The sequence below is a fragment of the Stenella coeruleoalba genome (genome assembly GCF_951394435.1).
Source record: "Stenella coeruleoalba genome assembly, chromosome: 4".
In the NCBI taxonomy this organism is placed as follows: Eukaryota; Metazoa; Chordata; class Mammalia; order Artiodactyla; family Delphinidae; genus Stenella; species Stenella coeruleoalba.
In genome coordinates, this window is record NC_137149.1 from 65,474,527 (window position 1) to 65,492,418 (window position 17,892).

Sequence of the window (17,892 nt, forward strand, 5' to 3'; positions counted from 1 at the left end):
CACAGGCTCCGGACATGCAGGCTCAGCGGCCATGGCTCACGGGCCTAGCCGCTCCACGGCAGGTGGGATCTTCCCAGACCGGGGCACGAACCAGTGTCCCCTGCATCAGCAGGCGGACTCTCAACCACTGCGCCACCAGGGAAGCCCTCTAGGTATTTTTTTATTTCCTCTTTGATTTCTTCAGTGGTCTCTTGGTTATTGAATAGTCTATTGTTTCACCTCCATGTGCTTGTGTTTTTTACAGATTTTTTCCTGTAATTGATATCTAGTCTCATAGCATTGTGGTCGGAAAAGATACTTGATATGATTTCAATTTTCTTAAATTTACAAAGGCTTGATTTGTGACCCAAGATATGATCTATCCTGGAAAATGTTCCATGAACACTTGAGAAGAAAGTGTAATATCCTGTTTTTGGATGGAATGTCCTATAAATAACAATTAAGTCCATCTTGTTTAATGTATCATTTAAAGCTTGTGTTTCCTTATTTATTTTCATTTTGGATGATCTGTCCATTGGTGAAAGTGGGGTGTTAAAGTCCCCTACTATGATTGTGTTACTGTCGCTTTCCCCTTTTATGGCTGTTAGCATTTGCCTTATGTATTGAGGTGCTCCTATGTTGGGTGCATAAATATTTACAATTCTTATATCTTCTTGGATTGATCCTTTGATCATTATGTAGTGTCCTTCTTTGTCTCTTGTAATAGTCTTTATTTTAAAGTCTATTTTGTCTGATATGAGAATTGCTACTCCAGCTTTCTTTTGATTTCCATTTGCATGGAATATCTTTTTCCATCCTCTCACTTTCAGTTTGTATGTGTCTGTACATCTGAAGTGGGTCTCTTGTAGACAGCATATGTATGGGTCTTGTTTTTGTATCCATTCAACCAATCTATGTCATTTGGTTGGAGCATTTAATCCATTTACATTTAAGGTAGTTATCGATATGTATGTTCCTTTTACCATTTTCTTAACTGTTTTGAGTTTGTTATTGTAGGTCTTTTCCTTCTCTTGTGTTTCCTGCCTAGAGAAGTTCCTTTAGCATTTCCTGTAGAGGTGGTTTGGTGGTGCTGAATTCTCTTAGCTTTTGCTTGTCTGTAAAGCTTTTAATTTCTCCACTGAATCTAAATGAGATCCTTGCTGGGTAGAGTAATCTTGGTTGTAGGTTTTTCCCTTTCATCACTTTAAATATATCCTGCCACTCCCTTCTGGTTTGCAAAGTTTCTGCTGAAAGATCAGCTGTTAACTTTATGGGGATTCCATTGTATGTTATTTTTTGCTTTTCCCTTGCTGCTTGTAATATTTTTTCCTTGTATTTAATTTTTGATAGTTTGATTAACATGTGTCTTGGCGTCTTTCTCCTTGGGGTTATCCTGTTTGGGACTCTCTGTGCTTCCTGGACTTGATTGACTATTTCCTTTCCCATGTTAGGGAAGTTTTCAACTATAATATCTTCAAATATTTTCTCAGACCCTTTCTTTTTCTCTTCTTCTTCTGGGACCCCTATAATTCGAATGTTGGTGTGTTTAATGTTGTCCCAGAAGTCTCTGAGGCTGTCCTCAACTCTTTTCATTCTTTTTTCTTTATTCTGCTCTGCAGTAGTTACTTCCACTATTTTATCTTCCAGGTCACTTATCTGTTCTTCCGCCTCAGTTATTCTGCTATTGATTCCTTCTAGAGAATTTTTAATTTCATTTATTGTGTTGTTCATCATTGTTTGTTTGCTCTTTAGTTCTTCTAGGTCCTTGTTAAATGTTTCTTGTATTTTCTCCATTCTATTTCCAAGATTTTGGATCATCTTTACTATCATTACTCTGAATTCTTTTTCACATAGACTGCCTATTTCCTCTTCATTTGTTTGGTCTGGGGGGGTTTTACCTTGCTGCTTCATCTGCTGTGTGTTTCTCTGTCATCTCATTTTGCTTAACTTACTATGTTTGGGGTCTCTGTTTCGCAGGCTGCAGGTTCGTAGTTCCCGTTGTTTTTGTTGTCTGCCCCCAGTGGGTAAGCTTGGCTCAGTGGGTTGTGTAGGCTTCCTGGTGGAGGGTCCTGGTGCCTATGTTCTGGTGGATGAGGCTGGATCTTGTCTTTCTGGTGGGCAGGACCAAGTCCGGTGGTGTGTTTTGGGGTGTCTGTGGCCTTATTATGATTTTAGGCAACATCTCTGCTAATGGGTGGGGTTGTGTTCCCATCTTGCTAGTTGTTTGGCATGGGGTGTCCAGCACTGTAGCTTGCTGGTCGTTGAGTGGAGCTGGGTCTTAGCATTGAGATGGAGATCTCTAGGAGAGCTGTCGCCATTTGATATTACATGGGGCTGAGAGGTCTCTGGTGGACCAATGTCCTGAACTCGGCTCTCCCACCTCAGAGGCTCAGGCCTGACACCCGGCCAGAGCACCAAGACCTGTTTTTTAGGAATTCTGGGGTATTTTGTTCTTTGTTTTCTTTCTTTCAGGTATTTTTTTTTTCTTACTTAGTTGCAGTGAAATTTCCAGGAATGAAACAATAGGCAGGTGAATGGTCTCCAATTCAAAGCCAGGCATTCATCAAACTCTTGCTAGTTCTTGTTTCCCTGGTTTCCCTGAAAGGGAGAACCAGGGGGTAATGCCGGGCTCTGTCCCTACTGCTTCCCCGTGAAGACCGGTGCTCACACGTCTTCTCACTGCCTCTGCTCTTGGAGGGGCAGCCTGTGAACACACGTCCCAGTCTGGGACATGTAGGGCTGTGGTACGGACCGTCTGTGTATTTCTCACTCTGTCCCGTCTGCCACAGATCGGCTGCTTCACCCTCTTCTGACAGCCTCAAATGCTTCCCTTCCAGTTATGAAGGGATCTTTATAGTCCTTTCTGGTGTCCAAGGTCTTCTGCTAGTTTTCAGCTGGTGTTCTGTGAGAACCGTTGCATCTATAGATATATTCCTATGTGGAGAGAGATGAACTCCACATCTACCTACTCCTCCGCCATCTTGAATATCAGTATCTTGAATAATATTAATTGTACATTTAGTTTTCAATTCTCTATTTGGATGAAATAAAAAGAGCACTTGCTAATTAAAATGCCAAGACACATGACACTGTAGAAATTCCTTGCTGCTGAAATATACCTGGACATTCTCCATAGACCTGACTCTTCTATGAACTGAGTGTTTCCAATGCTGGGCCTGGAATACTCAGCCTCTGAAATTTGCATTGGTTTGGTGCCTTCCTCTATGGCACAATCAACTGTAGCATTTCCTGAGGCCCCCAGGTGTAGCTGCATTATCACTGCTGCACCTTTGATTACAGATTTACTAACCATATGACCCTGAAGGTGCTGTATAACTTCTCTGAACCTTGTCTTCCTTGGTAGTACAATGAGATAATAATACTTTCAGAGTGTTGTGGGCTTTATTTGAAATAATTACACAGAAGCCTGTAGCACAGTGCCCAATACATGAACGAATCCTCCCCAGTAGCTAATCCAAGAGGCCCACCATAGCCAACACCAATTCTTATCTATAGGTAAATTGTCTCACTTTGGGAATTCCTAAGTACCTGTGCAGAATGGAGAAGGGACCCATCACCCGTCGCAAAACCCCCTCAATATCTCCAGCCACGTTCCAGAACTACCAACCATTTGTGGAGGCTCAGTCTTAAGCCAGTACTGGGAATCCTGAGTTTGTTGGGAAGCTGAGTACATCCACAGAGGATGGGACCCCCTGAAGGACCCCAAGGCTGGCATTCATGGCACAGATCTGAAGAGTAGTATAACATAACCCATTGAGTTCCATTTTAAATGACACGGGAACAACCATGTCAAATTGTTCTAGTCCCCCCTGGCAGGGATGGAGAGGAAGGGTGTCCTACAGAGATACATTCTTATTTCTGTGTATGGAAAATAGAATAAGAAAGAGAGAAATTACTGACCTATATAGGTGAATTCTCGAAAGTACCCACCTAAATTTGATGTTCTTTTGATGATAAATAGCTCTTCATAGAATGGAAAATTAAAAGAAATTGGAAAATAAGAGAAGGTTGAGGGGAAGTAAGCATTCGATTAGTCTGAACTCAATAGACTCAGGGCAGTTTTGCTCAGACGTGAAGTGGCCCAAAGCTATAGGGTCTACGAAGGGGAGAGAAGAGGATGCATTACCCAGCATGAAGTTATTCCATTTATTTATTCAACGAACACTTCCTGAAGACCTAAAAATTCAAGGTCTTGAGATACTTAGGCAGGATAAAGGGCCCTCTTTGCTCTCAAGGAACCCCTAGGCCAGAGAAAGATCCAGATCTGTAAACAGATAAATTATAGAACAAAGTGTGCCAAACGCTCTGCATTCTTTCTCTGGAAGCTTTTCTATCTCTGTTATAGTAATTATCCCACTGTCTCCTGGGGATCGTTTATATATGGGTCACTCCCTCACAAGCCCACCCCCCATCCCCACTCTCAGCTGAAAGCTCCATGAGGCTGGGGCTCTTGGCCTCCTGCTACGCCACCTGGTCATAAGTAAGTGCTCAGCAAATACTCACCGAAAAAGGAGCATGACCACTTCTCTTGCCCTCCTCTTTACCACAATGGTCTCTTCCTCTTTATCTTCCTCTGAAAATGCTCATTGTTTTTCTTTCTTGCTTTCTAACAAATATTCCATATTTTCTTCTGTGCTCCATCTCCATATCCCACACTTTTCCCTCCTGTTTCTGCTTACTCCTGACTTATTCTTGCCATCACAACCTAGGGAAATCTGAAAATTAACTACATAATTTCTAATTGTTGCTCTTATCTTCCTGCTGTTGGACTTTCCCCATTGGGCTCCCTATAGCTTTATTCACGTTACCACACCCTTTTCATCAAAAGTCAAGGAAGGGCCATGCCCCTGAGAGAGGGTCTGAACGTTTAAACCGCTTCCAGGTCTTAGGAAAATGCCAAGTGGAGCCAACCTCCAACTCCATTAATTCCAGGAGAATTTTCCACCTGGGATCCATATTTAGATGACATTTTATGGTCATCCAAGGAAATTTGGGAAACTCTGGATTTTATACAATAAAATAGTTTTTCTCCTGCATAACTTGTCAGAGGCTTTCATAGGCAGATGTGCAGTATGAATCCCAAGAGTGGCATATCGGAAATACATTTCCCTCCCTGATTTGGCCACCTTTCTCTGACTTTTTGTGACCATCCCTACCATTTGCAGCAACCACAGCAAGAGTATCCACCGAGGCCCACATTTCACACGTCTAAATACATTAAAGCTATAGATATTTATAATGTTAAAAATTGAGCAACAAGGCTGCCCTGGTGGCGCAGTGGTTGAGAGTCCGCCTACCGATGCAGGGGACATGGGTTCATGCCCCGGTCCGGGAAGATCCCACATGCCGCGGAGCAGCTGGGCCCATGAGCCATGGCCGCTGAGCCTGCGCGTCCGGAGCCTGTGCTCCCCAACGGGAGAGGCCACAACAGTGAGAGGCCCGCGTACCGCCAAAAAAAAAAAAAAAATTGAGCAACAGCCATGGCCTGGCTCGTGTTCTCAGCCTGGAGACTTCCCTGGATGGGCCAGCCATTGTGCACCTGAGTGGTAGCCTGGATTACTGGGGGCAGGGCAGGGGAGGTGGGCTGGCCCAGCTATCTTGGGCAGTAGCTAGACCCATCTAAACCTTGGACAGGACTTCGCAGGCAGCCAGGGTAGGTAGAGTCTGCCTGCCCCGCACCCTGCCCCAGACTCTCCCCTCCTCCCTAGTTCCTTCACCCTCACCCTGCTCTTTCCCTCAGCATTCCCAGACAGTTCTAAGTGCCTCCCAAAACTATCCCATCAGAACAGAGAGAAGGGAAGAAGCACAGTTATTGGGGAGCCTGGATTGCCTCAGTACCTACTCTGGGTGACAAGGGAGGCCAACTTTAAACACATCAGCCTCCCCACTTTTGCTGGTTTCCCAGGGACCAGCTGTGATTTCTCTTCCCCCCTCAGACCCTCTCAATCTCATTCATATTCCGTGGCCTGGGTGCCCACTTTGGTTCATGCATCCTCCTCCCATTATTCCCGTTTACTTACTTGTTTCTCAAAATCACAAAAACCTTTTTTAAAAGACCAAACAAACCAAAGTCTGCGGGTTTGAATGTTTGTTTTGTGGGCCCTGATCAGGGACTCCCCTTGCCTGGATCTCTGGTGATGCTGGTGAACACTGGTGAGTTAAATGATCCCACTTTAGAGAAAACTGGGGTGGAAAAGCAATAATAGCAGTATAAAAGATTAGTTCTGTAGCACAGCAAACACCACTTCTCACAAAATGCAGTTCTGCTGAAGTAAGCATTCCTATTTGCTTGGACCCGGGATGAATATGCAGCATGAGTGTCTTATGCTTAGGAGCGTGAATACATTTAAGAAATCACTTCTAAGAGAAACAAAGCAAAAGCCTTCCCATGCCAGTGGCTAATTACTTCGCCTTTTCATTAGCTCCGAAAAGGTTCACAGAATCATACCAGCATATTGGAAGTAAACCAAAGAGGGACTAGGATTAAAAAGTGGTTTCTGGGCTTCCCTGGTGGCGCGGTGGTTGGGAGTCCGCCTGCCGATGCAGGGGACGCGGGTTTGTACCCCGGTCCGGGAGGATCCCACATGCCGCAGAGCGGCTGGGCCCGTGAGCCATGGCCGCTGAGCCTGCGAGTCTGGAGCCTGTGCTCCGCAACGGGAGAGGCCACAGCAGTGAGAGGCCCACGTACCGCAAAAAAAAAAAAAAAAAAAGTGGTTTCTGCCAACAAAGAGCACCTTTAGATACGGGAAGGTTTCTGCTTCTGTGTGTCCATCACGGTGTCAAACCGTGAGCTAACTGTGCCCCTTGTCCTGGCCTGGCCTTGAGGACATGGCTCAGTTCTGATCATGGTTTTATATTCTAAACAGTTGAAGTTGTGGGCTTGGGACCCGGAAGAGGAACGCAGGCGACAGGAAAAATGGCAACAGGAGCAGGAACGTTTGCTCCAGGTAGGACTGGGTTTGCTGCTTTTTATTTTTTTTCTTCTTTTTGGTGATGCTCTCTTAATTTCTGCTGTATTAAATAGATGTTCAGCCCAGGATATACATGGAATCAGCTTCTTCTCAGAAGTCGTTGAGTCTAAGTCTGTTCATTTGGTGTCCATGAGACAGAATGCTCTGAGTCTAATACCTCCCACCAGAGGTTACACTGATGAACATAAGGAGAAAGCATTTCACTTAGAAAAAAATCCAAGTATTGATTAAGGGCCAACCTACCCACTCATCACCTTGTTCGCTGCCAATCAAATTCCAGTCCAACTAGGAGCGGGAAGGAATTATCAGAAGGTTATTGATAGCATACATGTGAGATAAAAGTTGACCTGGGTCTTCTTCCTTAAGTAGAAATGTTTGCTCCATCTTTGAGCAAAAGCTTCTAATTTTCAATTCTAGAAAAATTCTGGGAGTTAACTTATCATGCTCCTACTTGTTTCATCCCAGTTTTGTGGAGCAACAGAGCTTCAAAAAGTAATCTAGTAACCTTAGAAACTAACCTATGCTGAGCATTTGGGGTGTGCCAGAACGGGCATATTTGTGGGTGCTTGACATATTTTATTTAACTTCATTCTCATAAAACTCATCAAAGTATGTCTTATTGATCTCAGTTTGCAATTGAAGAAATTAAGGCTCAAAATAAGTTATATAGGGCTTCCCTGGTGGCGCAGTGGTTGAGAGTCCGCCTGCCGATGCAGGGGACGCAGGTTCGTGCCCCGGTCCGGGAAGATCCCACATGCCACGGAGCGGCTGGGCCCGTGAGCCATGGCCGCTGAGCCTGCGCGTCCGGAGCCTGTGCTCCGCAACAGGAGAGGCCACAACAGTGAGAGGCCCGCGTACCGCAAAAAAAAAAAAAAAAAAAAAGTTATATAATTGCCCGAGGTCATACCTCTAACAAACGTTGAGCTTCGTTTCAAATCCAAGCTTGGGTGACTCTAAAACTCATCGTCTTTCCCCTATACTCCCAATGGTATTGATTTTACCAAAAGTCATAAAGAAAAAGAATGTTAAATCTCATTTATTTTTGTGACTTTCTGCTGATGTGTAGAAAGCAATGCTTAATGCAAGTTTATTTTACTTTTTTTTCTTATCTTTTTGTTCTAATCCTTTGGCTTAATTCCCAGGGGTGGGGAGCAAAGGTCAGCTAGATAGTTAATTAATTGTAGTGTGGCTCTAGGTCTGCCCATTAAGTTTGACACTTTTCAGAATTACATAGGAATAAACCTTCAATACCAAAATCTAGTTCTTAGTAAGAACTAGGTTCAGCAAAGTCCCAGAGCTGTTGGCACATTTAGGTCCATTGGGAGACCCCAGACCAGCCCTGGTCATCTGCTATTCTGTTGGAAGTCAGATGCCCATTTCACCAGGAGTCAGAAATTCCACAGAGTAAAGAAGATGGCCTGTGTTTCCCATGGTCTTGCTGTGTCTGTTATTCTTTGAAAGGTGGCCGTGGTTTTAGGTGTGGGTTGTGGGCTTAGGGGCAAGGTGTTTATGGGGAAGGAAGGGTGTCGTGTGTGTGTGTGTGTGTGGACAGATATACCACATCTTTGGCCCCTGTGTCATCAGTTCATCCTCTTGGTGAGGGAGACATGTGATATAAACTCCTAGAACCAATAAATGTAAGAAGTTTTGTTTGTTTTTCATCTTCTGTAAAGTTTTAAGGTCTGTTTCCTCTATTCTGAAGACCCTTGGAGTCCCTGTCTAAAACTTTACAATATTAGGTTTTATAACAAAATTTTTAGCCGAAGTTTAAAAGCCTACCATGGATTGACCACCAGTGGTTTGGCCAGAGCATTAATAGGAACATTAGGCTCCAGACAATCCCATAAAGCCCTTTTGCTCCTAAGATAATAACATAACAAGTAATACCTGGAGGAATTCTCAGTGTCTTCCCCAAGAAGATGGAAGCACAGACTCATGTTAGCCTCAGAGAGAGGACTGGCAGTAATCAGCCTAAGATATTAGACTGTGCGTAGTATACTCCGGCAATTCCTTTGTCTCTGTCACGTCAGGGATGCCATTCTCAAGGCATCCAGGGGTGTCAGTTCTCATCTTAAGCATTCGTTTTAATTTCCATGTATTCATTTCTTCTAGTCAGCTGTCAGGGACTCCAGTCACATTTTTAAAGCTCTCCTTATCCTTACATCCTTTTCCTATTCAGAGTATTTTTATTTTTTTCTCTGGAAGTGGTGACTAGTGTCCTATTTTTTTCTGAAAACAATAATAGCAATTCTGATATCAAAGCCTTCTAATGGGCTGTTTAAAAGCTACTCTTAATTCAGGAGGACTTGAAGTTAGGAGGATTCCATTTTAGTAGAATGGCCACAAGCAAAGAGTAATTCAGCCACTCAGCTAATGATCGTCCTGCCCACTTTGGACCTTTCTCCATCATCTATCTTGTAAACCTGCGAGGTTTTTTTTTTTTTTAATCTTTTATTAAACTCTCCCAGCAGCAACGTATTTCTATTAGTGGAATGGCAAAACTCATCTCTGAAGGGCCCAGTAAAAGCAAACTATTGGTTTAACCTACCTCTGAGGACAAAACCCAAGTTAAGAAAGAGTTTAGAATCTTCCCATCTTTTCTCTTTCCATAAGCAAATGCCTACTCATATATCTGAAGAACAATTCTATGAAACACCCACAGCAGAAAAGATTGTTCTCTGTTGGATTTTTATGTCCGTAACATGTCTGAGTACCACAGAATGGTATTCCCCTTTTGGTGCACGAATGGGTTAGCTTCAGAACCTTACAGCAAGAAGAGAGTCTTGCAACACATTGTACATGATGGTTTAGCGGCGTGGGGGGGGGGGGGGAAGTGCCAATGATGTATGCACTGCTCCGTTCAGAACAATCTATGGAAATTCCATAACAGGAGAGATACCGGAAGGAACAGGACAAGCTGAAGGAAGAGTGGGAAAAGGCCCAAAAGGAGGTGGAAGAGGAAGAGCGCAGATACTATGAGGAGGTAGGAAATTCCCCGGAAGGAATTTGACCCTGAAGCCCTGATTCCTCAAAGTCTATCAGCACTTTCTCTGTCTGTGCTGTGTGTACCCATGGGGCATGTCTGATTCTCTTTACTCACAACAGAGCCCTATCAACCTTTCAAAAGAGTCCTATCCTATAGGCTGTAAAAGCTACTACTCTTCCCAGTTTAGCTTGTGGTAAGGGTGTGTTGAGTCATGGTCAAGGGGGAGAATAGAATTGTATCTCTTCTTTAGTCACAAAGGTCAGATTCTTGATTTGTCTTAGATGACATGAAAGTATCAATTTGTTTATCTGTGTGTTTGTTTGAGGCAAGCATGTTTGGTAGTAGTGAATTAATATTAATTTTTATGAGGATAATTTTGATATCAAGGCTAAGTGAATCCTTACTGCTGCATTCACTGTATGGTACTAAAGAGATTTAGAAGGGAGGAGAATTTGGTTTTGTTTGTTTCATTTTTAGATGAACAAACCAGACCACGTTTGAGAATTTGAAACTACACTTTATATATATTATCCAAAATCTGTTTATGATTAATATTGTTGTGAATTTGTTCTTCAACAATAATTTTTGTGCATAATACTTTCCCTAATAGCATTTCTAATTAGGCCTCTTGAATCACACTAATTAACTCGCAAAGACTCTGTTTTTCTAAATTAAATGCTCATTTCTAAATCATTGCCCATAGAGCATGTTATCTGATTTACATGCTTTTTAAAAGTAAGACCTTTTTTATGCCCTGCTTGTTTACACATAATTCTGATGTTTGTCCCTAAATTTCTTTAATGACACTTTTCTCTTGACATATGATTTATCCTTTCTCCCCCTTTCATTAATTCCTGTCCTTCCCCTAGGAGCGCAAAATAATTGAGGACACTGTAGTTCCATTTACTATTTCTTCAAGTTCTGCAGACCAGCTGTCTACATCCTCCTCTGTGACTGAAGGCAGTGGGACAATGGTAAGACCATAGATTAAAAGGAATTCATGAAATAAGAAAACTAAAATAGAAGTACTAAACCACAAGGCCAAGTTTTCCACCAGTTTAAATCCAGGACTAGCTGTTTCTCTAGAATCATGTCAGCTACTACGTGGCCACTGTACCCCATCATACTGTCATTGCCGTGGTGAAACCCTAGAGTCAATCCCTGAGAGCAGTAAGCATATTACTGAGGCCAGCCCTGCCCCCACAGGCTGGGAACCAAAGTCTCTGCACTGGTTGGCAAGACCCTGGTTAGTGATGCCACATGCTGGAATGTCTTTCTAACTGCCCATCATTCATTCATTTAGCAGACGTATGTTTCTCTCTGCCAGACCATACATCTCTTTGCACTGGATGTTAGCAGTAGGATGCCAACAATACACTCTCACCGGCCTCCATGAAAGTTTCTTCTGAATCACTCTTAAAATTCCCCATGAATATATATATGTGTGTCTTCAAGGTCTGGAGAGAGTCCAGAAAGACTGGTCAACCTCCATATCCCCCAAATAAGGTCATGGAGGTAGTGGACATTGGTCATACCAACACCTGGATAGTCTATAATCTGCATTTTAGTTTTTGATGGTATAATAACAGAATAAATTCATTTTGCAATAAACATAATATCACTTGGGTATATGTCATATTAGTCATTTCTGTAGTCAATTAATATATGCTGCAATACACTAAAATTTTTAAATTATCCAATTTTAACTTAATACAAATGAAGATTGTACAAAAGTAATTCACCAAATTTGATATTGCATGGTCACTCAGGAAGCTCAGAATATTGCTTATCTTTGCTGTTATATACAAAGATTATCACAAAAGCCAAGTCTTTCATGTCTCTTTCATATATTGCAATGATAATTATGAAAGATTTTCTAGACTCTAAAATAAGTTATTTATGTATCATCATCAAAGGAATTCTACACTGTCCAACAATTTTTCAATATTTACCAGCCATTTTCAAATATCAAAATTTGAAGTGTATTGTTTTTTATTTCTATTTTATTTTTTTAACATCTTTATTGGCGTATAATTGCTTTACAGTGGTGTGTTAGTTTCTGCTTGTTTTTTACTTAAATTTTTAAAATTTAAATTAAAGATGAAAAATTTTTTATACAATTTTTAGATGTTACAGTACATAATCTGCATTTTTGAAATAACCCACGGGCACTCAAATGCCACTTGTCCTGAAATAAGCAATCCTATGACTTTGTTTTATTCTGAAAGATGGGTTTTCTAGCCAGTTCCCTTTTATGATAACTTTTGAGAGAGATCCAGGTTACATGTTCATTTCAAATCATTGGAAATCAGTTACTATTCAGTTAATTTTTTTTTTTTTTTGCGGTACGCGGGCCTCTCACTGTTGTGGCCTCTCCCATTGTGGAGCACAGGCTCTGGACGCACAGACTCAGCGGCCATGGCTCACGGGCCCAGCCGCTCCATGGCACGTGGGATCTTCCCGAACCGGGGCACGAACCCGTGTCCCCTGCATTGGCAGGCGGACTCTCAACCACTGCGCCACCAGGGAAGCCCTATTCAGTTAATTTGAACGACTGTTCTTTAAATTGTAGTCAGTGTGATTGAGAAAGTGCTTCAGATATTCCATGGCCAAACATGAGTATTGTCCAGTGTGTTTAAAAATTATATTCAAGATTATCCTTGTTCTCCCCATTAGAATAAGATGGACTTGGAAAACTGTCGAGAGGAAGAACAAAAGACAAGACAGAAGAAACCATTCCAGGGGGATAACAGTGGCTCATTGCTTAAGACTAAGGAAGGTGATCCACTGGAGGAAAAGGGCAGGTATGAGCCGTTCCAGGCTGTCCATCCATATGCGCAAAGCTGGGCTGTGCCCCTTCACTCCCAGGAAGGGCACCCATCACTAATGCAAATCATATTCAGCTTTGAAATTATCATTCCAGTAACACATTATGCATATATTATTGCTTGAAGACATTCTAATGGCTCTCAAGTCAGTGTCCTTATACTATTGAATATAAATAGGTGAAACCTTTTTTTAAATGAGGGGAGACAGTATAGATCACCAAAGGAGCATGTTGTCAATTCAGAGTCCCAAACCTAAATACCACTCACCTGAAATGGTTAATGTATCTGGAGGGATAGAGTTTAAAATGGGGCTGTGGTGTGGTTATAGAGAACAGACTGGTGGTTGCCAAGGGGAAGGCGGTTGGAGGAGGGATGGAGTGGGAAGCTGGGGTTAGCAGATGTAAGCTATTATATAGAGAATGGATACACAACAAGGTCCCACTGTATAGCACAGAGAACCTATGATAAACCATAATGGAAAAGAATATTTTAAAAAAGAATGTATATGTGTGTGTGTGTGTGTATATATATATATATATACATATACATATGTATATATATATAAAACTGAACCACTTTGCTGTAAAACAGAAATTAACACAGCATTGTGAATCAACTATACTTAAATTTAAAAATATATTAAAACTAAAAAAAAAGAAAGAAAAAAATATTGTATCAATACTGATTCATTAACTGTAACCAAAGTACCACACTCACAGAAAACAACAGGGGAAACTGTGTACAGGTAGATGGGAAGTCTCTGTACTATCTTTGCAATTTTTTTTAAATAACTCTAAGACTGGTCCGCAGAAATAAAGTTTATTTAAAAGAAGAAAAAAAAAAAATGAGGCCGTGGTGTCCTACTCACTGTGGACCTGAACTTTGCCATTAGTATCCTCTGACCTGTGAGAAGCCATGTTTACTCTGGGTGATAATATAAAGGATAGCCAACAAACCCGTTGGTCATGGGTAATCCCCCTACCCCACGGGTTCCAGTATGTTCCATGGGAGATCAGAACAGGATACCCAGAAACTCCTGGAGCATTCAGAGCTAGCTCAGACTGGAGCAGAATCTGGTTGTAGGTACGGACTGTAGTGAGTTTATTGATGCGACCCCATGCCTGAGACCTAAAAGGGACCTGCAGAAACCCAAGAGGCTAGCAGTGCTCTGCCACCAGCAAGTTCTTTATGATACAAATGTTGGCCTTTGGGGCTCCGATATATCAGATAGATGTTGGAAAGTGTGCATGCATGTGTGTGTGTACATACACACTTGGGTACACACACAGCCTCCTCAGAGGGACCCAAAGACACAAAAGGCTATCTAAGTATCATTTTCAAAGACTGGCCGATTTGAAAGGTTGGCTGGGAGCTGAGCTCTTCTGGTGGGATTTGCACTGAGAATTCTCCTATGCTCATCAGCTAGGAGACTCGGTGAATTGTAAGATATTAGAGCTTGGGACCCATGTCCAGAGCCTGCAGAGCCCTTGGAACAGCACATCTGTTTCCAGTTAACACTATTTAAAGAGACTTTCCAGTTTTTGAAATGAAAGCCACTAGTCAGGAATATTTGAAGGATGCTAATAAGCATTTTCCATGAATTACTGCTCGTTCTCCAGACAGTCCCTGTTGTCACCAGAAACCTTTAAAAAATCTCCTCCGTCTCTCCTTTCTTTGCACATAGAAGCTACTAAAGGACCAGTGAATTACCATAGGCTGCCGAAGCCCCCTGTGGCCCAAATATTTTCCACAATAAGTCCTCTCTTGTGAAAATCTGGGAGATTGCATTTAGTTCTGGCACCCCTTGAAATGCTTAGAATGAAGAATTTTGTGGACAAGGAGGTAGAGAGGACATCAGAAATGATGGTTTGTTAAACTGCTGGGTAATGAACATGCGTAGCATTGAACAGTATTCTAAATCCATTTTAAATCTAGTTTAACATAAAAAGAATAAATATTTATTTAGCCCCATTTCTTTTTTCGTATCGTAATCGGTCCTGAGGGCTAAGATCAATAATTTTCGTTCAGTTGCTTTTATTCCTGTTCTGAAATATATTTGTTATTTTAACAGCCTAACTCAAGGAGTCTTGACTCATTCTGAGAACCCTGCCTTGAAAGGAATATATCAGGACCTCCAGCTGGATTCAGAAGCTGGGGCCTCACCCTGTGGGATGAACCCACAGCTAGCTCAGGGTAAGAATGGAGAAAACCAACCCCCGTGTTTCAATTAGTGTAAGACCCCTTCCCCACCCCATCGTCCAGACAGATATGACCTCTGCTGGCTGCAAGCTTCTCTTCCAGCTTATGCTAAACAGCACAGTCCGGAGGCCCCATGAAATCACTGTGAGACCTCAGCAGGCATTAGCACTTTAGAGAAATGTGATTACTAAGCACTAAGGCGGCAGCTTTACTGAGCACTAAGTGTATGTTCTTTACTTGGCCTCAGATCCATCCCGGAATCAGCAGGTATCAAACCCACCAATGCACATTTTAGAAGATGTGAAGCCAAAAACCCTCCCATTGGACAAAAGCATTAATCATCAGATTGAGTCTCCGAGTGAAAGGCGGAAGTGAGTAACCCAATAAGATGGGTGTGGAATTTTTTTTTATCTTAGTTGACTAAGAATGGGGAAAAGTGAAAAAGTGTGAGATGGCTAGATGTTAGCAGCATTTTTGTGCTTTCTCTCCATTGACTGTCATTGACAAGGTAACAAATATTTATGGCAGTTTGCAACAATCTTGCTGGCAAGTAAATATTTAGTCTGAATTTGGCAACTTAAAAGAGACAAAGTATGTTTTTAACCCACAAATCTAAGTATTGGAAAGAATGTGCAGGTCTGTTGTATTAGCAGTTTATTTAAGTGAGTTAAATTGTCTCAGAGCCTATGGACAAATGTTCCTTCAAGGAAAAAATGTTTCCTCTCGTCATCATTCTCTCCCCTTAACTAACTACCCCAGGCTCTGTTCTAATTTTGTAACAATTGTGTTTTTTATAGTAATAATCGCATCATTTTTGAAACATGTCAATAAAATAGGCACTGTGTTGAAGGGTTTACATATATCTTTCTCCTCTTTTCATATATTAACTCACTGAACTCTCCCAATAACATTATTGGGTTATTGTTCCCATTTTACAGATGAGGAAATTGAGGCTCAGAGATATTAAATAACTTATCCAAAGTACTTGTCTGGATGAGTGGTAGAGGGATTCAGAGTAAACCCACAGTTCCATGATAAGATCATATTTGAGCCAGAGGTTCCTTGTAATCAGTTTTAAAAAGATAATATTCATTATACTTTAACCAATCATTCTACCTGGAGCCAGACTACCTGGATTCAAAATATTGCCTCTGACACTTGCCTGCATGGAACTTTGACCAAGATACTTAATCTTTCTCTGTTCCAGTTTCTTCGTGTATAAAATGGGAACAATAGTAGTGCCTACTTCATAGGGTTTTGTGCCTGGCAAGTAATAAGTACTATACATTGTAGACAATGGTGTTGATAATGACAGTGATGGTGATGATGATGATAACTTGTTTTATAAGTTCATCCTTTTATCTTATTTTTCTTGTTACATTTTTTCTCAGTACACTTTTGAACCATTTCCCCCTTTTCTCTTATGTCTATCCAATTTCATTTCTCTATGTCTAGATGACATGGAGAATTAATAGAAGGTTAAAATCACATAGAAGGAGTCGTTATTTTTATTGATCATTGTGGTGATTTTCAACCATTTTTCAAGGTGATGGTCCTTATACTTTAGGATATTCCATGAAAAGCTGATATTTTGGAGAAGACAAGCTCTGTCTGAGGAGGGAGGTTTGCGGGGGCAGGGGCTCAGGGAGTTATTCTGAAAGCAGTTACAAGACAGATGGCCTCACGCTCTGTTCATGTCTATGCTGGCATTTCTCTTTTCCTTGTTCTTTTCTGTCCCTTTCTTTACCAGTGAAATTACCTTTTTTTTTTTTTTTTGCGTTACGCGGGCCTCTCACTGTTGTGGCCTCTCCCGTTGGGGAGCACAGGCTCCGGACACACAGGCTCAGTGGCCATGGCTCACGGGCCCAGCTGCTCCGCAGCATGTGGGATCCTCCCGGACTGGGGCACGAACCCGTGTCCCCTGCATCGGCAGGCGGACTCTCAACCACTGCACCACCAGAGAAGCCCCTGAAATTAACTTTTAAAATCAAGAGCCCGGAACTGACAGCTTAATCACAGGCAGGGCTCATGTGTAACCAACAGCACCCGTAAAACCATTCTGGGGGCTTCTGGCTGGGAACCATTCTGCTTTGTAGATGCCCAATCACATAGCAGTCGTTAGATGTTTTGAACATCATCCCTAATCATGTAACGAATTTATGAATAGGGGTGGAAGGCACCTCACTGAAAAATACCTCGTTTAAGCGCTGCCCTTTATTTCTGGGCTCTCTTTAAGAACTTTTCCCTACACCCCTGTTCATCTCTCCCCTCCCACCCTGTCCGTAATTTTTATATCTAACTTGGAGTGCAACTTTAACTAGCAAAGAGCCTGACCAAAATAAAGAATAGAAAACTATTCTGTCTTTCCGTTCAACAATGCCAGCCTGGTTTTGATATCAGACATCCAATGTCTGTACAGTCTGCTAGATGGAAATTTTTTTGTCCTTTGTAAAAAAAAAAAAAAGTGACCCCTAGGACACACTGTGGTCTTTTATTTGGTTGCCAAGGAAGTGGGGTGTTTTTTTTCCTTGTCTAAAAAGCCTTTCCTTGTGGGATTGGACTTCTCCTTACTTGATGTGATGTTTGGCTCCTTTCCCATGTTACAGGAAAAGCCCTCGCGAGAACTTCCAGGCTGGGCACTTGTCCCCCTGCTCCTCTACCCCTCCTGGCCAGTCACCAAACAGGTACAAGAGGTCAGCAAGCCTTTCTGAGGCTGCTTTGTTTTGGCTAGAGCCTGCTGAGCACATCACAACCAAATTAGTGCTTGCCCGAGGATTGCGAGGGATTTGTCCATCCATGTCTCTTCCTACGCACACACATAGGCGGGAGGAAAGAACACATCCCCATCTGCCTAAAGATTTTATCAGCCCACAGTCGAAAGAGCCAAGTGTGTGACGTTGGCGCGGCT

At 42.1% G+C, this 17,892-nt stretch overlaps 1 protein-coding gene across 6 annotated transcripts in view; it reads left to right on the forward strand.

The window, feature by feature from the left end:
- LIMCH1 (LIM and calponin homology domains 1) overlaps positions 1-17,892 on the forward strand; it is a 342,867-nt gene that overhangs the window by 312,833 nt on the left and 12,142 nt on the right. For 3 of the 6 annotated variants that reach the window (XM_079919399.1, XM_079919394.1, XM_079919395.1), the window contains 7 exons: positions 6,867-6,947; positions 9,862-9,954; positions 10,827-10,931; positions 12,634-12,761; positions 14,857-14,978; positions 15,232-15,355; positions 17,591-17,668. In XM_079919399.1, the coding sequence (XP_079775525.1) occupies positions 6,867-6,947; positions 9,862-9,954; positions 10,827-10,931; positions 12,634-12,761; positions 14,857-14,978; positions 15,232-15,355; positions 17,591-17,668 (731 nt within the window). The remainder of the gene's footprint in view (positions 1-6,866; positions 6,948-9,861; positions 9,955-10,826; positions 10,932-12,633; positions 12,762-14,856; positions 14,979-15,231; positions 15,356-17,590; positions 17,669-17,892) is intronic. The other 3 variants (XM_079919397.1, XM_079919396.1, XM_079919398.1) reach the window with 1 other exon arrangement.